Source organism: Sphaerulina musiva (genome assembly GCF_000320565.1).
Source record: "Sphaerulina musiva SO2202 unplaced genomic scaffold SEPMUscaffold_8, whole genome shotgun sequence".
Taxonomy (NCBI): Eukaryota; Fungi; Ascomycota; class Dothideomycetes; order Mycosphaerellales; family Mycosphaerellaceae; genus Sphaerulina; species Sphaerulina musiva.
Genome location: NW_016017390.1, coordinates 1641977 through 1663623, shown reverse-complemented (window position 1 = coordinate 1663623; position 21647 = coordinate 1641977). Strand labels below are relative to the sequence as shown.

Genomic DNA, 21647 nt, shown 5'->3' with positions numbered 1-21647 from the left:
GATGGCAGTACCTAATACCTCTACCAGGTACGTTAGCTTGATGAGGAGCCGAGGAACAGCTCCCGTCCAGTCCAGGGCAAGAGCGTCCGAGCCACCTGTGGCTGTGCGCGTTCCATCTTTGAGGACAGCTAGCTAGCTTACTCTGCTTGGCACGTATCCGTTCCTGACGAACTTCCAACTGAGAGACGTAACAGCATGTGAAAGTTCCATCATCCTCCTCCATTGGACAACAACGACAACCACAACCACAACGTGAGAACCCCACCAACGAACATCACTCGAACAAATCTCAATCGCCCAAGATGCCCGCCAAACGCAACGCCCAACAATTCCCCGCAACACCACTACAACAACCCGCTACCGTCCCCGCCTCGAGCGTCACATCCTCTACCACGCAACCCCGAACCGTCACGTCCAAAACCTTCGAGAACAAATCTGCTCTCTCGTCGAAAAAGGCCTCGGCTTCTCTGAAAGATTTCCCGACGATTCTCCAAGGAGTCTGGGAGAACTATGTTCAACACACCCCCCAGCGCGTCAAGCTGATTGACACGTTTTTGGGATTTCTACTGGTCGTGGGAGTTCTGCAGTTTGCGTATTGTGTGTTGGCGGGGAATTATGTAGGTTTTTTTTTGTCCCATGTTCTATACGGGGTTTAACTACGGAGAGGAGAGAGGAAGAGCAAGAGGGGGGAGAGGGACTGTAGGAGATTGAGATTGAGAAAGAGCCAGAGAGCTGACTGGAATAATTATAGCCTTTCAACGCCTTCTTATCAGGCTTTGGTGCGACAGTGGGACAGTTTGTTCTCACTGCTTCGTTGAGATTGCAGACCAACCCGGAGAACAAGGCTGAATTTGAGGGAATGAGTTATGAGAGGTGAGTTTTCCTTCTTCTTCTTCTTCTTCTTCTTCTTCTTCTTCTTCTCATCCTCCTTATACCATCTGTTTGGATTGATCGGTTGGGTTTTTTTCGCGCGCGCTTGCGCGGACCTGCGTCGAGTCCGCGAGAGATGCCTTCTCGAATTCATGGACGTGAAAAAAAATGGAACCTGCGAGCTGACATTCGCCAATAGAGCCTTTGCGGATTTCGTCTTTGGAAGCCTGATTCTACACTTCTTCTGCGTGAACTTTATCAATTAAATAAGAGGGGGGAAAGGAGACAAGGAAGGACCGGAAATGGGGATATGGAGACACAAGAGTCGAGGGGTCGTATGAGCTGGCTCGAAGGTTGTCAAAAGCAGGATGAAATTAAATGGCTTGATGGCGGGCATGACAAGAGCGGAGCGAAAAAAAAAGAGCGATTCTCATACAAGTATGTACATGGCTTTTGAGAGGTGGCTACGACGGGCGCCGAGTCAAATCCTGACATCTCAATTCAGCAGACATCTTGTCTTTTGCTCGACTGTACGATACGCCGAGAAATGCAGAGCTGTAGTACGGTCACCATTCATTCACATTGAGACTTGAGAGTGCCTGCAGTCTGATGATCCAGTCTTTTTTAGCAGTTTCTATTTAGCGCACGCAATATGGGCATTGACTGTCGCCTTTACAAAACCCTCACACTGTGAACTTGTGGGCTGTGTTTTTTTTTTCTCTCTCCACTGGGCCAAAGCTGCTCTGGAATGCTTTTCCGTCTGTCAAACCATAGGCCATCTGAAGACAGATCGGCTCAGCGATATTTCGAGCTATGGCGCGAGATTGGGAACTCGTTTCTCCATTGTGATAAGTCAGACATTTAAGCAGATGCTCCGCTAATGTAGAACCACTTGTCAATGCTAGGGTCAATTGGCGCTGGAGCCTTCTCCTCGTGAGCAGGAATGTTCAGCGACTTGGCGTCGAGGCGGTTGGCGCTCTGCTGAACAGAGACGTTGGTACTGAGAAGAAAAGGTCAGCATGTTCTGTCATGAGAAGAGAGGTGGGACATTGGTGACTCACAGGTTGATTTCACCGGGCTGAGTCTTGCCGGTGATGAGCTTGTCCCAGGCCTCAGCACACTCGCGAATGACCTCAGTAGCGTACTTTCTGTTCTTGCACTCGCCTGAGAAAGCAAACTGGTTCTCTGGCTTGCCATCTGGGATCTTGTAGATGCGGAACCACTCGTTGGTCGCGCGGAGCAGACCGGGAAGGTGGCGCTCGACATCCTCAATGTCGTTCAACTTGGGAGCGAGTGGGTCGTTCACGTCGATGACGATGATTTTCCAGTCGGTCTCGCCCTCGTCGAGCAAAGCCATGACACCAAGGACCTTGACCTGCTTGACCTCACCTGGCTTGGCAACAAGCTCGCCGATCTCGCAGACATCCAGTGGGTCGTTGTCACCCTTTTGCTTGGTCTCTGGGTGCGTGACGTTGGGGTCCTCCCAGGTCTGAGGGAAGGCACCGTAGTTCCAGAGGTAGCCCTTGTGTGGGAAACAGTTGCGAACAAACCTCAGCTTTCCCTTCTTGGTGTCCTGCTTGATGGGGTTGAGCTCCTCGTCCTTGGAGATCTGCGCGCACGACCATGTTGTCAGCTGATGTTCTCACGCGGAGCTCCCGTGCTCTTGTGCAATGCGAGATGTCTGTCCAAGCACACACGCACCTCCTGCTTGGCATTGGTCCAGCGAGGGATCTCCACAATCATGTTGAGCACGGTCTGCTGCTCATTGGCGTACAGTGGGATGTCGTGGAAGGGCGAGACCGGCACGCCATCCTTTTCAATGTAGATGCGGTGCTCGAGGGTGTGCGGTGCGCCGATCTTGCGAACGGTGTATGCGGAGGAGGATCGTGACATGGTGGTGGTGGTGGTGTTGGTGGTGGTGGTGTAGGAGGGGGAGGGAAGATGTCCAGAGAGTTGACGGGCTCGCGCTTCGATTTTGCTCGACCCCATAGTGGGGCAATTGCGTCTCAGTGTGCCAGGGTCTCCTCTGCTGGTGGTGTCCGCTCTCGCTCCCGGAGCCAGAAGGACTGAGAATGCCGGCGCACTCGCCCGTCGAAACAAGAATGTGGGCGAGCGATCAGTGGCGACTGCAGCACGTTTCGGTATACCCGCTTGCAGAGCGTGGTACAGGCGTAATGGACGCATATAGGTATAGGTAGAGCTGAATACGATATGCGCTTAGGAGCAACGAATACAAACAACCTGAATGACGGCCGAGGTGAACCAGCTGGTGCTGGACTAGGTACAGGTACACTGTGGGTAGGTACCCGTCTTCGGGCGGAACTCGGCTACAGGGCACTGGGGCAGCGGCAAACACCACCAATATCTCACTTGGAGTTGGACGTGATCTATCATTCTCATTTCATGAATAGCACCACAAGACGATATCTCTTCGCAACACTTTCAGCTTCAATACAGCATATTCGGCTGCCAAAAGCCTGCCATGCCATCTGCAGGCTCACTATCAATCAATAATGGCGCCATCATGGGTATCTCGGAATGATATCCCCCATCGGGATTCTCCATCTGCATCGATGGCGGCTCTGTAACCAAATACGGCATCTCCAGACTGTTCTGGAGCCCAAGAGGATGGCTGTCATTGATGCCAGCGTCCGAGGACTCGCGACTCGGATTGTAGTAGCCTTGCTGGTGGGCGTGTAGATCTGAGGCAACGTGGCGCTCCGGCATCCGATCAGAGGCAAGCTGGCGCACGAGGTCTTCGGCCTGTCTACGATTGGTATATATAGGTGCCTTTGGCTGAATGTCGGGCATTTCGTATACTGTTGCCCGCTGCTGGACGCGTCCAGTGGCGTATTGAGCAAGTGGAGTAGGCTGTGGACGAGGACGACCATTCGAGTTGGATGCAGAGACACTGCGTAGCGGCTGTCTATACTGCGCCGCGTGACTTGTGCCTGCACGACTGAACCCTCGCTGAGGGATGTACTCCTCGTCGGGGAACCATGCTGGCTGAGACGGAGGTTGTTGATGTTCATGGTACAGGCCCGCTTCCAGCTGCTGGCTTGTGGGTGCTGTGATGGCTACACTAGGGTGAAGCTGCGGTGCATCATCATATCTTAGTCCAGCGCTCTCTTTCATTGAGCATGACCAAGGTTCTTGCTGTGGCCTAGAGATAGCCGCCCATGCATCACGCAGAAGCTTGCTGGTTGGTGTCGAATTGGTCGGATCGACGTTCTCCTGGTCTGCGGTCGCATGATAAACAGGACTGTGTCGTGGAAGCGAAGCCGAGTGATCTTCCGTGTGGAAGCAGTCGCGCAGCTGCAGTATGTCTGATGTGCGACAGTTGCCTGCTTCACACGACTGATGCTTGATGGGAACGCCTGGCTTATTAGTCGCGCGAGGTTCTGCGGGAGGCACGGAGGCTGTTGATCGAAGGGCATTCCTCACATAACGAGCATGCTTCGAAAAGCTACTGCGAGGCTGTGGTGTTGGTTCATCACCAAGACCAATTTGCTGTTCTTGTCCAATGCTGGCAAGATGCGCTCGCCGTCTAGCCTCGCCGTCGATGAGGCGGTCCTGCCGATGCTGGCTCCTGCGCTGTCGCGGTGTTGTCATGTTTAAGCTGTCCCATTCCTCCCTTCGAGCTGGACAAGCTTCACGAGAGGGCGGTCTGGGCGGCATTGACTGGCCATCGTCGAGTGATGCGCGCTTAGGCGCCGCTATCGACTCGGACCACGTGAAGTAGCTCTTGCCTGGGGAGTGCAGGCTCCGTCCTGCTTGTGGCGCGCCTCTACTTCCGAAGCCCAGGAACGCCTTTTCAGGCAGCGCTACAGGGGTATCGTGATGTCGGTCATCGACTCGCTCTGATGCTCGGGTCACAGTCTCAATTGTGGGGTGCGCATGCTTCAGTGCACCTGAAGCCTGCTCAAGCTGATCACGCTCGCCAGCACGTCTTTTTGCGGTTATATTTCGAAAATATGCCGATATCTCCTCCTCACGCAGCTCCTTCCGGCCTTTCTTAGACTTGTGTATTCCTACGTTGGCCGAACCTTCTTCCCGGCACTCCTTAGGTTTCGACAAGAATTTCATCTCATTGAATACCAAGTCGGGCACTGCAATACTGTCAATGCCTGCACTTACCTCTCACATGACATAGTACGTACGACCAGGACCACTGGCCGCCATAGGCGCCGATGCTTTGCCATGATTGAATATCCCAGCAGTGGCTTCTGGACGGAGCTACTTTATAGTCAGTGCCGTCTGGCAATGAGTCGCGTGAGAAGTCTCACCGTTAGTCTATTGCTCTTTGGCCCATTCTTCAGCTGGAAACTTTGCACGATACCTGTAGTGCGAGCACCGTCGGCAGTGCGATCTCTCTTCTGGCGCTTTGACTTGGATTTCTTCGGTTCATGCTCCTCTTTCCCCTTCTTCGGCTTGTACTCGTAGCGGTCTGGTTTTGTCTTGTGTCGTGCACGCTTCTCATATACTTTGATTGGCACGCGTTCACGGCTCGAGACGCCACTTCCACCATGCCGAGATGTACTGTCGCTACAGAAGCTCGCAGCAGCCAGTTGAACATGATCGGAGCTCGCAAGATCTCGTCGACCCAATCCATCTGCGGGTGGGTCGCTTGAAGCCCGCCTCCTCTTGTGTCGGTGACCGGTACGCACAGGCTTCGATGGGCCCAGCTGCGGTTGAGGCCCGTTGGGGAAGCCTTCCTGATCTTCCGGCGGCTCCCTGTAGACGGTGTTCTGCAACCACTCCTTGATGTCCATCGGTAAGGGATATGTGCCTATGCAGCCGTCAAGTTGACGAGGCTGTTCAGTAACCTGCCGTTATCGGTCGTCGGTCGCAATACTTGTCTCGGACAATGGCAAGAGCGTCGTACAGTCTTCACCGACTTTCACTCCTGCTGTTCCATGTCCTCGCACATGCTCATTCCTCTGGGGGGCATGAGAAATGTGCGAATGTTGTGCATGATCTGGAGGGTTCTAGACCACAGCCTGACGCTGAAGTGGAGAAGTGACAAGTTTCGTTGTACAGTACCGCAGGGAAGGGAAGATGCGCACACTGCCACACTTTCCTCTGTTTGCTGTATTTCGCATATGCACCTGCCGTTGAGATGGTTTGGCAAAGTGCATAAGGTACCGTATCCAGAATGGACATGAAGCGGACCCGTGCGCATGTCGGAGGTCGAACAACAGTGGTAGCCTGGTAGGCAGGGAGGTAGGTACTGTAGGTGTATAGGTATGTGGGTAGGTATACAGTATACTTGGCAAGCGACAGACGAACCAACCCTTGTGATGGAACAACCTGGTGCTCACCCTGGCTGCGGCTTTATCTGGTACTGTATGTAAGTTGTCTTGTAGGCTGATCGAAGCGCGAAGCGTCAGCAGAGACCTATTTTCGGAGTGTCGCGGCTACAGAGAGAGCTCCGAAGCTGCTCCCCAGGGCCGCCAGACGGCCCACCGCCGTCGCCGATTGCTGCGTGCGGCGTGCCTGGATTCTTCCCTTGAAAAAGACAGACATGGTATGCGGCAGACCAGGGCAATGCTACCTGCCTGAATGCACCAGATAGCTGCCTGCTGCCCAATGCAATAATGTTTGTGATATGTGCACTGCCATCCCAGACACTGGCGGTGCGTCTTCTGCTTCGGTTTAGCTGCCGAGGGTGTGTTCCTTCGTGGCATGCGCAGTGCAACCTCAATTCGTCTGAAGTCTCCCGTCTGCAGCTGGTTTAGTACATGATACTGGAGGGAGGGTGTGGGTGTCCGATGTAGAGTTCGTCAGGTCCAGACCGTCCAGTCAGCTTTGAGAGAGCCCTTGCCTTGCCGATGAAGCCGAGAACTCTGATCACTTCAATCCTGAGTTCCTAACTTCCTATGATCCTGGGACCATACATGTAATTCCAATGCAATACTGTGCGATTCGTCAGGTGATTTGTTCTCTATTTAGACCTACAGAAGCTACAGGTACTAGGCACCCGTTATCGATAGAAATCCGTGCCGCTGTGGCCCCCTCCTCAGGCTCCTCTTCACATTATTGGCTGTGCAGGTGCTGCGGAAGCGGATAAGTATTACCTCTAGATGCTGTATGGCGTGTATGCTCTCGCACCTCGGAAGCCGAGTAATGCCGACATACGTTTCTCACATTCCTATCTACCTACGTCGGTACTCCAAGCAAACCCAAAGGAAGCGCGAAGCAAGCAAGCAAGCTCACCTCAACAACACCATCCATGGTGAAATGCAGCGTCCTGCCTGTAAGCTACTGCGGCACTACTGCCTGAGCCAGTGGACATCCGCATTGCAGCACTAGCACGGGACTGCTCACCAGTGACAGCTCCGAGTCTTGGGCCGCTTCCTGCAGACCATTCGTTCACTCGCAGCTGGAGCTAGAGCCTCTAGCCATTCACAGCTCGTACGACCACCGACCACGTACTGTACATTCTTGCGGGAACGGGCAAGTGAGCCCAATGGCGTGCGAGTGTGGTCCTACGCAACGTGCCACCGGCTGCGGCTACTTGCGTCCGGTCGTGGTGCAATTGAGGTCTTCCAAGGTCAGGTAGGAGGTGGTAGCGCGTGCGCAGCGCAGCGCAGCCTGTAAATAAGCAGGTCGGTCGGTGGTAGGTGGTATGTACACATGTAGACGGTACCTTTAGGTAGTACTGTCAGGTAAGGTAGAGGTAGGTAGGTAGGTAGGAGGTAATTCGTCTATGGCTTGCTGCGAGAGGCGAATGAGGGGCATGGCTCCCCTCCTCTCGTGTCCTCGACTCTCACGCACACGCCATTGCATTTCCAACTTTTCCTCTCCTCTCGCCGGTTGTGTGAAACTCGCGCTGCCTCGATCGTCCCGGTTCTTGGTGTCTCTGCCCGCATCATCTGTGGCCAACTGTCCCGCACTAGGTGGTATTGCACTCGCACACCCGACCGATCCAACTGCGTGGTAACGGCGACCGTCTTTCGGCACCGCACAAACAGCACTTTGGCACTACCTGACTGACCTTACTGGCTCACTTCGGCGATCATTTGGCGACCTCAGAACACCGCATCATCATCAGGTAGCTCTCAGCCTTGGACACGTGCTAATCCTGGTCACTTCTCGGCCGTGCTGCATGTGACTGGTCCCGCTCTGCCCTTTGCAGCCTTGTTCCCCAAGTTTGAATCTGACCTTCTTTCACAAACATCAACCACACCAACTTCCATCGACTGCAACTTTCCGTTCCACACGCCCCCAGACCAGTGCGAGAGAGTGTGCGCGGTGCTACCTACAGTGCGACGAGAGATCAATTCGGTCCTTACCTTTCGCGACAAGACAGACGACAATGTCTAAGCTATTCATCGGGTACGCATCCTCCTCCTGCTCCTCCTCCCCCTCCCCATTCAATCGTCGCATTTCCACTGACACCGACCCATAGCGGCCTGGCATGGCATACTGATGACCAAACCTTGCGCGCCAAGTTCGAGGAGTTCGGTCAAGTCGACGAAGCCGTGAGTGCGACACAGGAAAGAACGCCAACGCACCCCACTAACTGTACACAAAACAGGTCGTTGTCAAGGACCGCGATACCGGTCGCAGCCGTGGCTTCGGTTTCGTGCGCTTTGCCGAAGATGCAGGTGCCGATGCTGCCATTGCGGCCATGAACAATGTCGAGTAGGTCGCAGCCTCGGAATTAACTCCGACCTCGCCACTGACCAACTTTGACAGATTCGACGGACGCACCATCCGCGTTGACAAGGCTAGTGACCGTGGCAGCGGAGGAGGCGGTGGCTTTGGCGGCGGACGCGGTATGACTTTCATTGCTTCGCTTCGCTCCTTCCTACCATCTCGAACACTGCTGACAAACATCTAGGCGGCGGTGGATACGGTGGCGGCGGTCGTGGTGGCTATGGAGGCCAGCAGGGCGGCGGCTACGGTGGTGGCTACGGATCCGGCGGTGGCTATGGTGGCCAGCAGGGCGGTTACGGTGGCGGCGGTGAGTTGCAACGATCCGACTTTTGGCGCACCTGATCACTAACTTGGGGAGAAGGCTACCAGGGCGGCGGCGGTGGTGGAAACTGGCGCGGTGGAGGCGGTGGTGGCTACGGTGGCCAAGGTATGTTGATGCGGTACCCAGAACTCGATGTGCTTTTGGCTAACAATGACCAGATGGCGGCTACCAGCAGCAGCCCAACGGCGGTGGCTATGGCGGCCAGCAGCAGCAGGGCGGCTACTAGTCATCTGCTGACACGACCCATTTCTTACTCTCCTCTACACCTTTCTCAAAAGTTGGGATCAAGGATTACTCTCACTCGAGAGACTTAGAGTGAATGCAGATGCAATAGCATGGAGCTCGGGGATGGGACATGCATGTTTCTACGGCCAGCGGCAACGACAGCCGCACCGTCCTGCTTCGGCAAGGGCAGCTGTTTGTGATTCGGGCTTGGAATCGACCGACGAAGAGATCAAATGATACCCACGCTGCGGCAGAAGATGATGGTAGCTAGGCGTTGTTGCTTTATTAGCTCTGTGCGCTGCGATTAGCACGCATAATGGCATGGAGTCACGAGTCTTGATCACTGTCTTTTACCTCCATTGACATCTCCATTGATTCTAACCTGGAATATGACTCGATGTCTTCGAAAGTGAAACATTATGTCTTAGATGTGAGAACTGGCGGTGCAGGTCGAGTTGAATGGTCTTTTGAGGCACTGAGCCTCCAGGCTGTAGGTACCAGCGATTGTCAGCATCCATGTGCAGTGACATGATGGTAGCATGGCTACAGCATACGTATGTGATTTGGCCGCCTTAAAGTTGAGATGTCGTCCTCGGTATACTGTTCCGAAGCTTGGTTGCAAGGGCCGCTGCTATTGTATCTGCGCTAGGAAGAAGCTTCCATTCATGCATATCTGGAATAATTTTCGACTGGCCAACACTGCACTAGATTTCCAGCTCGACCACCACCACTTTCGACGATCACCCACACTACCTCCTACCTCCTCCTATGAGCAGCAAAACCGCAACGTACCTCCTGGCCGAGCTTGACATCTACAGATCAGCGCCCGATTTTTAGGACAAACCTCGCGCACACGCTGCAAAGATGGCTGCCGCTCCGGGCCCCAAAAGAATCCGATTCAAAGGCTCGAAGCATCTGATCAGTCGCTTGGTACTGGCGACATTGACAGGGAAACCAGTCGTGATATCAGAAATCAGGAAATCAAACCCTAGCGCCCCAGGCATTGCACCGCACGAGAAGTCCTTTCTACGATTACTTGATGCGATCACGAACGGCTCCGAAAGTGCCATCACGGAGACGGGCACGCAGGTCATCTACCACCCAGGCCTAATCACCGGGAGCGCTGCAGGACATGGCGCATCGGGAGGTGTCATACGGCATGAAGTCGAAGCAGGCTGCTATCGAGGCGCAAGCTTCTTCCTCATACCGCTGTGTCTGCTCGCCCCGTTCTCGAAAGCGAAGATGAACGTTCTATTGACGGGTCCGGGCGTCATTACCTCTGCTACGCCGACGGGAGATGTATCAGTGGACACAGTACGAACAGCGATCCTGCCCATTTTCAAGAGCTTCGGAATCGACCGCGACCTCGAGCTACGGGTGCTGAAAAGATCAAATCCGGGACCAGGTGGTGTGGGAGGAGGAGGAGAGGTACAGCTGGTATTCGGACATCAAGTACGGCTACCCAAGACGATACACTTGCTCGATGCGGGCAGAATAAGAAGGATACAAGGCGTGGCATATGCGACAGGAGTGGCGGGTGCGAACAACGCGCGAATGATTCACGCAGCAAGAGGCGTGTTGAACGAGTTTGTTCCTGATACGCGGATACACTCGGACGTGAGCTCTGCGCCGCTCATCGCTGCGCCTGAGAGAAACAATGCACATGCGAAGAAGAAGATTGGGCTTGGGTTTGGGCTGAGCTTGGTGGCCGAGTCGAATACGGGAGCCTTGTACTCGGCAGATGTCGCGAGTGACTGGAGCGGCGGGGAAGTTCCGGAGGATCTGGGCAAGAGATGCGCATATCAGCTGCTGGAGTCTATCGCGCAGGGCGGGTTCGTGTCCAACGTCGCGGCGCCGACCGTATTGACCATGATGGCAATGGGCAGTGAGGATGTGGGCAGACTGGCGATTGGCAAGGAAGTCCTCGGCACAGAACCTGTCGTCCAGCTGGCGAGAGACTTGCGGTCTTTTGGCATGACAGGCTGGGGCATCAAGGACAGCGATGAGGAAGGCGAAGCTTTAGTCTCCATCGTAGGGCGCGGCGTGGGTAACGTCGGTCGTAAGATTGCCTGAATAAAGGCTGCTGCTACTTCTCTCCCACATACCTACTCTGGCTTCTTGGTGCATTTTCATCCCTATACTGGACTCCTCTTCGGTACCTTGCATATGACTTGGAGCATCACGTCGTTGATATCTAAGGCACCCAGGAAGAAGAAATTCTCGGACTTCTACCAGGTCTGCATCTGTAAGGTACCTTACCTTGGCTTTACATACTGCTTTGTCAGGGGCAGTATTAGAGGGACTTTCTCTCTCACACTGCTTGTCGCTGCCTACCAGCCCCGTCCTCGGCCCTACCACTCCCAAGACTTGATGAGACGGCACGTGCGTCTCTAATGGCAAAAGCCGAATTCCTCAGCCGGAAGATCAATTCCAGGTCTGTCTACTCCATTGGCCCGACTACTTACGCACGCATTTTGGCCTGCGTCGTCAGTTTGGACTAAAATACTGTACCAGGCAGGTAGCAGGAGCACTTACATGGAAAGATGGCCTTCGACATTTGCAATCCATAGTACTCAACTCTGTAGCAGAGTTGCGCGCTTCGGATGTGCAAGCTCTCACCAGAAAGAAGAGAAAGAACGGCATTTCGAAAGCGGTGGTCCCTAGTATGGGTTGCAAAGTGCCAACGAAGCCGGAGTTGCATGGAGTCAATCCTATACCCCTAGGCGTTATGCTCGACTATTTGGCCATTATCTGTACTAAGGAGAGAGAAGAGAAAAAGCGAAGCATTTGGGGTTGCCTGACAAACGCATTTCATCGTCACTCTCAAGACTCTCAACTCGCATATCGGTTCCATACATTCAAACCCGTATCACCCACAAATGGAACTGCGGCTGCCCTTCAAGATGAGACGAGCGCGCTTCTTCTTCTTCCCTCGCGCGAGCATCAGCAGCGGTGATGATGAAGCTGGATTTTGCGGTAGGACGGACGATTTTGAAGATACACATATTTGTTATGGGAAGGTGGAAGAGGAGAAGCGTGGGGATTTTGATGACTGGATACGGCCGTCTAAAAAAAGACAAGAAAAGGACGGAAAAAGAAGAGAAAAACAAAAATAGCGGTGACGATCCTTGAGAGGAGAGCTAGGCGTCGTGCATCTTCGTCACCTGCAGAGCGCATGTGGTAATGTAGGTATCGATTGCTTGTGAGTAGAATTGCTCTTCTCGCTTTGCGCAACGAGTTTTTCTGCACTAGAGTTGGCCGCTTGGAAGTATTGCTATACGGTTATGTGGAAAAGGAGAACCGTGGGTATCACTCAGTGGTCGTCTTCGTTCTTCTCCTCCCACCTCCAGCACGTTTGATGATGCCGTGCTCCTTTCAGTGGCTGTTGCCTCTCCCCTCTTGGTGGCGATAATGACGGATGCACAGTTGGCTCTTTTGAAGCATTGCCAGGGTTATTTGCGAACGAAAAAGTACCAGAAGAGCGGTCTGTTCCTACGAGGCGCGCAAGTCACTCGCGCTCGAATCTTACAAGCCGTATCATATCCGAGTTCGACGAGAAAGACAAAAGATATCAGAGAGCCACCGATGCTGAAAGATCTGGCCCGCGAAGTCGAAGCCCACCCGGTAGGAGACAGCTGGTACTGGAAGATCGGAAAAGGGGGCTACCAAGACAAATTGAAGTAGCTCACCGCAAAGATAGTCAGAAAATACCAGGCTCATGGTATGGAGACAGTGCTGGCCGGCAACATCACCGGGGAATGTGCTGACCCGTAGTCGTCTCTGGCTTGCTCGGCTATGGACCTTGCTCGGTAGTGAATCATTCGGCGTATTGTTGTCCTTGAGTGTGAGGGAAAAGACGCTAAGAGAGCGACTCTCTTGGCTTGCTGTTCTGATTCAGCCACTAATAATGCGTTAGTATCGTTCACAATTCACGTACTACAAAGGAGTAGCATTCGAGTTCTCCTTTTCGCGAACTGATAGGATCTGCACTAACACCCTAAGATCATTACTGTAGTTTTTGTATACAAGAAGAGCTACTAGGAAGACCCGGCCGATATACTCGATTCCTTCACTCCGGAAGTGCTACGTGCGCTAGTGTACATATCTCAAACTTCTACCTTAAAATTTCGTTCTACCCCTGATGGGACAATATCGCTACCAAGCCACCACCACCACTACCGCACCGCTATTACCTCGTCTGCAATGGCAGGAGAAATTGCGCTCAACGACAGCGCGATCGTGTGCTCTCCTCTCGACGGGGCCAAGCGGGTCCCTGAAGACCTGCTCGGAGTCCGCTATGGAGCCGAACTTGTTTGGTTCCGTATGCCTTGTAAGGGGTATCTGGCAGAAGATCTTGCTTCTGACACCAAAGCCATCGTCTACCGCGCCCAGCGCACAACCCCGGAAATGGGAGACATCAAGGCTCTCATGGGGACAATGCTCGCGGTCGCTATTAGCCAAGACACAACGGAGCAGTCGGCGAAGCGTGTGCACCGCTTGACGACGGTGTTGCATTGCGATCGGCCTCGCAGAGGCAGTAATCACCACGAAACCTACTTTTAGTGCCGTCTTTGCTTCGCCTGGTAGCACAAGCAGTGGGAGACTGCAGCGATAGGGGGCGCCCGATCTGCAATCTATACTACATCATCAGGATAGCGCACTAGGAGGGGCGCGAAGTGTAGGAGAAGAAGAGAGTAGCATATGCCGGTCTTGAGGCACTACATTTCATTCGCGACGTCGATAATGAAGAGAAGGTGGCGCAATTGACCTCTGCACCCAAGTTTCTCGGGCGGCTGCTTGAGTCTTCACCTCCTCCACTACAGTCTTTCCACACAACTCCACATCTAGCGTCGCTTACAGGGCGCACTACAACAGTACCGCAATTCGCCAATTTTTCCTCAACCGCCACCGGGTGAACAGCTGGACAAAAGCCCGACGCGACCTCCCCCCAGCTCACGCCAGTCTCTTCGCCTGCGACCGACAGCACCACCATCCCTTTGGACGCCTACGCTGAAGCGAAAAAGACCGCACTCGCCTTCGAAGCACGCCAGAAAGTACTACACCAGGAGAATCTCGCTGCCGCTGCCACTCTTGCCGCAGCTACCGGAGCTGGAGTCAATACCTTGATGATGCAAACGAAGAATAGTCCGAGCCTCGTATGCAAGGCCGAGGAAAAACGTAGCATCTGTCTCCGTGCCTGACGCTCGACCCATTCCCAGCCCTCCCACGCTTCTCATCGCAAAGCAGAACGCCGAGGACGAGGAGCAAAAGCGTCGAATGGAACGTGCTGCGGCCAAAAGGTTGCGCAAACTTGCTTGCAACGACAGGACGCCATCAGTCACCACCGACAGGAAAAGACCAGTCGACGGTTCGCACCGCAGACTACCTCAATAAGGAAGCGGACTCCGAGTTCCAAGACTGTCAAAAGCTATAGCGAAATGAACTTGGCAGAATTTTGCCGCCGCCGTAGGAGCGGAAAGATTCCTTTGATTAAAGGCTTCTGCGGAACCTTGCTTTGTGCAAACAATTGATCATGGTGAGGTGACCGAGAAAAAGACGTTTCCAAAAATTGGAATGGATTCGAATTCAGAGAAATGCAAGCGTGCAGAAATAGGAGGGAGGGGGCTTTTAGTCGAGGCCGAAAGGAAAAAGACCAGTCGCTGGTCATGCCCAAAAAGCGGCTTTTATGGATCAACGACCGCTGGAGATAATGGCAAAATGAGCGGCTTGATGGAATTTCAACACTGGTATGACAGATGCGGAAGCTGAGATGAAGACCCTTTTGCAAGAAGCAGTCGAAGATGATAGTTACTAGGAAGATTTTACTGATATGGGAAGTTGTCTAACGACAGAGAAGCATAACTTCGTAGAAGCCGATTTCAATTTCTCACTGTTTCAAAATTTGCGAGAAGAAGAAGAAGAAGAAGAAGTGGAAGGTATTGGAAAAAGCTACCAGCAATCGCTTCAGGTTTAGTACTCGAGTGGAGTAAGCGAACAAGCAAGTCAAATCAAATCCATCAATCAAGTCAAGTAAACAGGTCAAGTCAAGCAAGCTCGAAAAACGAAAAAACAAAAAGATTCCAGCATAAATAAATAAATAATAACAATAACAATACTGACTTTTCCACTCTCAAACATGTCTTCCACAAGAGTTCTGCTGTGCTGTGCTGTGCTATACATAGACGCGAGAAGAGAAAAAAAAAAGAATCTTTACCGGATGGCAATTGGGGAGTGGAGTGTGTGGTCTATAGTTAGGTATAGAAAGATATTGGGGAAAGTAGACGGCAAACAGGAGGATAAGGTACAGGCAAGGTAGACAAGATAGATAGGTTGAGGGAAGAGGGAAGAAAGGTGGAAAAGGAGATGGGAAACTAGCTGCTTAAAGACTGAAGACAGTGAAAAAAAGATACTGAAAAAAAAAGACATTTTTTCCTACCTAACCTACTTGAAGTTTTTTTTGCTCGGACAGTCTGCTGCTCTCTCTCTCTCTCTCACTCTCACTACTGCCTCCTCCGTCAAATCAAATCAAAATTACCGACCGTCAAAACCTCTCTCTCCCTTTCTCTCTTTTTCCTCCCCGTCCCCGCCATACTACTAACCAAACACCCACCCCCACCCATACCTACTTAAACTCCGACTTCACCACCTCCCCTTGCTTCCCCAGCACCTCCTCCTGCTCCTCCTCACTCCCCTTCTCCCCCTCCCCCTCCCCCTTCCCAGCAGCACCAGAAATACTCCCCAAACCCCTCACCTCCTCTCTAAAGCTCACCGTGGGAACAAACCCCGGAGAATTCCAAGCACGATTCACTTTCTCATACATTTCATCCACTTGTTCCAGCGACAGACCCTTGGTTTCGTAAATCATGGCCCACACGAAAAATATGCAGACGAAGCAGAAGGAGCCCCAGACGAAGAATACTTTGCTTTGGAGGTTGGCGTTTCCGGGACCGGAGTTTACCATGTAGGGCGTTGAGTAGGCTATTGCCCAGTTGAGGAGCCAGTTGGATGCTGGGGGGGGGTTGGGAGAGGTTAGTTTGAGGGGGGAAAGGGGGAGGGGGAGGGGGAACGTACCTGTTGTCATGGAGAGGGATTTGGCGCGGACTTTGAGGGGGAAGACTGTGGTGAGAAGAAGAAGAAGTGTCAGTCTCTCTCTTTCTCTCGTCCAAAATGTCGAAAGTTGTAGAATGAAGACTTACTTTCGCCCGTAACAATCCAAGCAACAGGACCCCAACTACACGCAAAAAAGAAAATATAAATACAAACAAAAGCAATCAAAGCTTTTTGAGCGGCGAGATTTTCAATTCCTGCTCCTGTTCCTACTCCTGCCACGATGAATTGACTGACTGCCATGCCGACGGCTCCGAATAAGAGAAGATTGCGTCGGCCCCATTTCTCTACCATCCATAGACCGGGTAGAGTGGATGTGACGTTGACTCCGCAGGTGATCATGCTTACGACGAAGGAGTCTAGAGAGGATGTTAGGATTATTTGGGGTGGGAGATACAAAGGGGAGGGGGAAAGAGGAACTTACTGGTGATGCCAGAATTCTTAAAAAAAGATGTTCCATAGTAAAAGATAAAATTCACACCAGTCAATTGCTGCAATGCCTGCAATCCACATCCTGTAGCAAGACGTTTGCCTAAATTTCCTTTGAAACAGTCCAGATATGTCGCCTCTCCGAGAGAAAGTTCATATTCGTGATTCGCAGTGATTTCTGCAAGCTCCTCGACGAGTGAGGGATCGTTGATATCCAGTCTACGCAGCATGGAGAGTGACTGGGCTGCTTTCTCGGGTTGACCACGCTTGATCCACATGCGTGGTGTTTCGGGAAGTAGCAGCATGCCACCGAAGAGGATGATGGCCCAGGCGAATTGTACTGCGATGGGGATGCGGTAGGAGCCAGAGTCATTGCGGTCTTTGGTGGAGTTGTCGACTATGGCTGCGAGGAGTAAACCGATTGTGATGGCCCACTACAGATTGTGATGGGTTAGGTTCAAGTGTGGAATCAGGGTGGATGGATGGATATCTCACCTGATATGCTCCGACGATGGTTCCACGAATCCATTTGGGCGCTGTCTATTTAGAGGAGAAGAACAACGAATTAGCAGTGATAACATGTGCGGGAGAGAGCTATCAGATCATCTCACTTCGGACTGGTAGAGTGGGATGAGACAGCTAATCATGCCGACACCATATCCCGCGAAAAAGCGGCCAGCAACAAAGAGTGGGATGGCGGTCGCTGCAGTCTGGAGGATGACACCGAAGGTGAAAACCAGCGTAGAGACCATCAGACCCCATCGACGACCAAAAAAGTCTCCGGTGGGCGCAGCGGTCAAGGCACCACAAAAGGTACCGGCAGACAGCAAGGACACGATCAAGGATGATTGCGATGCAGTAATGGCGGGCTCGCCTGTCTTGTCGTCGATGGCGCCTGTGGAAAAGGTCTTGAGCCAGTATGGCATGGCAAGGATGCCTCCCTTGTGTTCTCGTCAGTCTCGCGGTCGCTACTCTCGGACACTTATTAGTGACGGGACAGTAACTCACGATGGTGCCTGTGTCATATCTGGATTCCGAACAGATCAGCATGTAGTAGATGAGGGGAGCAGCGTCTGCTCTTGGGAGGAGAAAGAGAGTGTGTCTTACCCAAACAAAACACCACCTGCGTATCATGTCAGCCCCGAGCTTCCAACCAACAACATGCTGAAGCGGAGAGGAGGAGAAAAAGAGATGAGAAGAAGAGATTCTCACCAAATGCAACAAAGAGGCCGACGACAATGGCAGGCCAAGCCTTGCCTGGAGTGCCCGGTGGCGGCTTGATGGTGAAAGTCATGATGGGAAACCTCGTCGTGTCCCGATGAATGCGAAGGAGAAAAGAAGATGGTATGAATTGCAAGTGGGAATGTACAGTACAACACCAGATGATTCTAGAAAACCGCGAGACAGTAGACTTTTATGGGGAAGTTGGGGAAGTCCAAGTACTACAGACTGTCAGACGGCCACGCGAGCCGCCAGGATTCCCATGAAGCTCGTGAACTGCTCCCATACACACCCATCCATTCATCAAGCATGTGTCAACTTTCAAGCATCTGTCAAGCATTGTTAGTGGAGGTGGTAAAATGTCAACCAGTCATTGTACTTCACTCCCAGCACTGCCCCTGTCTTCTCCGCCACAGAGCACGAGCTTCTCCAGACCAGACTATCCTGGCCCCGGAATAATGGCACGAGGAGTTTTTTTCTTTACGAGACACTACCCTGACTGTCATGCTGTCCAGTGCCGGCACTCGCCTGAATGTGAATCGTGATTGATGATGGGAGCTTGCATAAGGAGGTATGGATGGGTAGGTAGAATCAAGTTGAGAAGGGTGGTGTAATACAATCTCCATCTCGCCGAGACTTTGTTCCTGTCTGTCTTTTGTAAAAAAAAGTTACCTCGTCGCCAGACAAGCAACAATTATTAGATTTGAGGCCGTGAGAGTGCCCCCGGCCGCCCTGGAAGAAGTCGCAAATTGAGCAATAAGCCTTTACAACAACAAATAACAAAAATAATAACAAAAATAACTAATCACGATTCACGAGTCTTGTCGGCTCATTATGCTCACGCGCATACGGGTGGGTAATACTGTCTGTGCCAACCCGGATTTTCAGTTGTACAGAATTTAGTCTGTGACCCGGAGCCTCCGTATAAGAAATGTCAAAAGTCTTGCATAGTACCTATGACAGGAGGATGAATTCGGCAAATGATGCCATATGTAGGCGAATGGGGAGTCTGCTTGTAGTAGTGAGCATCTACGCTATTTGGTCGATAGGATCATCTACTGTACTCAGTGTACTGTACTGTGCTTGCTGTGGGTACATGCATGTTGTGATGAATCATGACGGGCCTTTTTCACAGGGACACTCTGTATTTTACTAGGGTCGCCGTGGCATGGGACCAACTACATGTACCTATGATTGAAGCTCATTGAACGATGGCACGGTAACATAGAGAACAGGCCAGTCGCGAGCCAGGGAGATTGATGGATTGATTGGTTCGCGTAAGGGTATAGGCTGTATATAAGGCTGTAAGCTACCTCCTACAGGGACTACAGGGAACTACAGGCGTGAGCATCAACTTTTACTACAGCAGTCCAAGTTACTAAGTAGTAGTGAGTAGTAGACTACAACAACCTAGCAGTCGTACAGTGCAACGAAATGGCTAGTCGGAGAGAATGAGTGCCAAGTGTCGGAATTCCATCGACAAGTACCTCCTATTCCAGGGGCCATATGCACTCCATCGTGCCGCCTGATGAGATCTGAGATGCCCTCGATCCTGCTGACTTGGCTGGCCTAGAAGAGAGATGAACCTAAGAGAATCATCTGGATGCATCAAGATGGGCAAATCTGATCAGAATCAGAAAACTCAGGTACCTTAGTGTGCTTGGCAACGAGAACTAGGACATCTCTACCATCTCCTTCAACCTCGCCGTCACCATCTGTTCTCACTCACTCACTCGCTCACTCACTCCCTCCTCATCAGACTGACAATGGCACACATATAGCGGGATGAAACGTGCTCCCCGCTCGGGCAAACAGATGTGTCCCTGTGTTGGCCAGCTTGTACAGATCAGATGCAGATGAGATGCAGAGGTCCAGCATCAACTCGCTGGCATTGTATTCCCTTTCGATACCCCTCCAACATGTCAGCCTCACTAGGGAACAAGCCCTGTAGGAACCTCTTCAACCGTCAGTCTCCGACGGCCATCAGCGACGAGTATCCCGCTGTCGCCACCATTTCCTAGGCCCTTCCTGCACTCCTCACCCACCCTCCAAGACTCACAATACGTCCCATCATGTGACAGAATTTGGACAGAGTGAGCTACGTATCTGCACTATCTTGAACCCAGTCGTCTTGTATGAATATCGAAACAAAAACACCCAAGTCCAGTCACAACAGCCAGTCCGGTCAACCGTAAACCGTTGGCTGTCAGTGGCAACAACTCAACGACGGGCAGTAAACACCCAACGGCGTTGCTCACAAAACTTCATAAGTCCTTCCCTTTTGCAAAAGAGAAAATTCCTCAACTGAAGTAAGCATTTCAGAAACTGTACACTGAAACAGTTCATCATCATCATGGCGGTACAAATCACCCTCGAAATCCCACTCGATGTCGCCTGGGCCATTCGGGACATCGACTACGATCTGGAACGCATCGACGGAGACGTAGAACTCACTTTGGGACGAATCACGACCGATATCATTGAGGCTATCAAGGCACTTCCTCAGGCTAATATACCGCGTCCTGATACACGTTTCTCGTCGTCGACATCAGCATCAGCATCATTACGAGAAATCTCCGAGACGGCCTCTTTTTCTTCCTCTTCACATTCTTTCTCACGAATAGACTCCTCCTCCTCCTCCTCCTCCCAGTGGCCCAATAGTCTTCGATCATCTTCATCCACATCATCTTCCACGACCTCCAACAACAACAACATCCAATCTTTACTCAAATACGAAACTACATCGGACGAAGACGACAAGAACAGCCTCCTCCTCCTCCCCCTCCAACACTTCCCCGAATTCGACCTCTACATCGAAAACGAATTCGGCTCTCACCACCACACTCTCGCAACGGGAGACATGACCATTGCAGATTTGGAACTTGTGTTAGGTCCCCTCTGCGGCTTTGAACCCACCTGGCAGAGTTTACTATGGCGTGGCTATCGAATAAATCGGCCTTGTGCGACACTTTTCATGGTGAGTAAATAACGCTGCTGCCCCTGCTTGGATGCGAGAAAGACTATAATATCTCGTCCGCTTCTTCTTTCTTTTTCTTTTGCTGATTCATGTTGTTTTTTTTTATTTACAATAGTATGGTATTCATCGGTATCCGTATATGGAAATCCGAAGACGTTCACCGCCGGAATTTGAGCAGCAGCTACAAGAACAAGAACAAGGACAAGAACAAGATTATCATCAACGCCAACAGAAGAGTACCGCGGCGACAGCAGCAGCAGCAGCAGCAGCGATTATGCTCCAAGAACCCCAGCCTCCATTATTGCCACCGCGTTGATTGATTTTTTCGGCTGACACCACCCCGTGTCGAGGTTTCGGGCTGGTGGTCTGGTTTTGTCTGGTCTGGTTTGGCGAGAGAATCATAGTATAAAGATTAAAGATGTAGCTCGAATGGATAGATTGAGGACGATGTTTAAGCTTTAGGGGATCTCTGTACCTCTCTCCCTCCCTCCCTCTCTCTCTCTCTCAGAATGAAGCAAAGTCATAGGTAGTACCCGATGCTACCAACTCAAACTCGCATGTTACTCAACCCTCCCTCCGACTGGTCTTCTTATATGCAGCAGTACCGCATCCCATCCCATTCCCCCGTCCTCACTCAGCATACCTGGTATGTAGGTATGTAATGTTTAAATGTCATCACCACCCCCTTATCCCTCATCCCTCATCCAGAAGTGAGAGTAAGAGTAAGGTAGGTACATGTACATATACCTCCCTCCCCCCTTCTCTTCTTCCTTCCCTTCTAGAATAAATCCCCCACCCCAATAAGGTCAGGTAAAATACCTCAACCCCCCCCCC

General features: G+C 52.0%; 8 protein-coding genes across 8 annotated transcripts; 5 read left to right on the top strand and 3 right to left on the bottom strand.

Annotated features, from left to right (window-relative positions):
• The first annotated feature begins 288 nt into the window (after nucleotides 1-288).
• On the top strand, nucleotides 289-1280 carry SEPMUDRAFT_150842 (defender against death DAD protein). Its single transcript, XM_016906432.1, has 3 exons — nucleotides 289-617; nucleotides 752-873; nucleotides 1070-1280. The coding sequence occupies exons 1-3, from the start codon at nucleotides 303-305 to the stop codon at nucleotides 1134-1136; spliced, it is 504 nt and encodes a 167-aa protein (XP_016759011.1). The 5' UTR covers nucleotides 289-302; the 3' UTR covers nucleotides 1137-1280.
• A 451-nt stretch (nucleotides 1281-1731) lies between these two features.
• SEPMUDRAFT_48703 (inorganic pyrophosphatase) lies at nucleotides 1732-2763 on the bottom strand (the record flags this gene model as incomplete). Its single annotated transcript, XM_016909079.1, has 3 exons — nucleotides 1732-1870; nucleotides 1932-2479; nucleotides 2572-2763. 3 exons carry the CDS (start codon nucleotides 2761-2763, stop codon nucleotides 1732-1734), a joined length of 879 nt encoding a protein of 292 aa, XP_016759010.1.
• Nucleotides 2764-3251: 488 nt separating this feature from the next.
• SEPMUDRAFT_150840 (uncharacterized protein) lies at nucleotides 3252-6291 on the bottom strand. The gene is made up of 3 exons (XM_016906431.1): nucleotides 6268-6291; nucleotides 5157-6208; nucleotides 3252-5106 (listed from the first exon to the last, which is right to left on the bottom strand). The coding sequence occupies exon 3, from the start codon at nucleotides 4954-4956 to the stop codon at nucleotides 3319-3321; it is 1638 nt and encodes a 545-aa protein (XP_016759009.1). The 5' UTR covers nucleotides 4957-5106; nucleotides 5157-6208; nucleotides 6268-6291; the 3' UTR covers nucleotides 3252-3318.
• A 1373-nt stretch (nucleotides 6292-7664) lies between these two features.
• Nucleotides 7665-9433, top strand: SEPMUDRAFT_150839 (RNA-binding domain-containing protein). Its single transcript, XM_016906430.1, has 7 exons — nucleotides 7665-8208; nucleotides 8282-8354; nucleotides 8411-8517; nucleotides 8572-8651; nucleotides 8717-8839; nucleotides 8894-8959; nucleotides 9013-9433. Exons 1-7 carry the CDS (start codon nucleotides 8189-8191, stop codon nucleotides 9078-9080), a joined length of 537 nt encoding a protein of 178 aa, XP_016759008.1. The 5' UTR covers nucleotides 7665-8188; the 3' UTR covers nucleotides 9081-9433.
• Nucleotides 9434-9822: 389 nt separating this feature from the next.
• Nucleotides 9823-12323, top strand: SEPMUDRAFT_150838 (18S rRNA biogenesis protein). Its single transcript, XM_016906429.1, has one exon. The coding sequence runs from the start codon at nucleotides 9944-9946 to the stop codon at nucleotides 11150-11152; it is 1209 nt and encodes a 402-aa protein (XP_016759007.1). The 5' UTR covers nucleotides 9823-9943; the 3' UTR covers nucleotides 11153-12323.
• Nucleotides 12324-12635: 312 nt separating this feature from the next.
• Nucleotides 12636-13249, top strand: SEPMUDRAFT_150837 (uncharacterized protein). Its single transcript, XM_016906428.1, has 3 exons — nucleotides 12636-12717; nucleotides 12738-12990; nucleotides 13095-13249. The coding sequence occupies exons 2-3, from the start codon at nucleotides 12798-12800 to the stop codon at nucleotides 13118-13120; spliced, it is 219 nt and encodes a 72-aa protein (XP_016759006.1). The 5' UTR covers nucleotides 12636-12717; nucleotides 12738-12797; the 3' UTR covers nucleotides 13121-13249.
• Nucleotides 13250-15701: 2452 nt separating this feature from the next.
• On the bottom strand, nucleotides 15702-17909 carry SEPMUDRAFT_49798 (high affinity glucose transporter RGT2; the record flags this gene model as incomplete). The annotated part of the gene is made up of 9 exons (XM_016909133.1): nucleotides 15702-16087; nucleotides 16151-16195; nucleotides 16276-16545; nucleotides 16611-17049; nucleotides 17111-17155; nucleotides 17227-17556; nucleotides 17624-17642; nucleotides 17723-17738; nucleotides 17828-17909. 9 exons carry the CDS (start codon nucleotides 17907-17909, stop codon nucleotides 15702-15704), a joined length of 1632 nt encoding a protein of 543 aa, XP_016759005.1.
• Nucleotides 17910-20189: 2280 nt separating this feature from the next.
• SEPMUDRAFT_119398 (uncharacterized protein) lies at nucleotides 20190-21129 on the top strand (the record flags this gene model as incomplete). Its single annotated transcript, XM_016901503.1, has 2 exons — nucleotides 20190-20813; nucleotides 20929-21129. The coding sequence occupies 2 exons, from the start codon at nucleotides 20190-20192 to the stop codon at nucleotides 21127-21129; spliced, it is 825 nt and encodes a 274-aa protein (XP_016759004.1).
• Nucleotides 21130-21647: the final 518 nt, after the last annotated feature.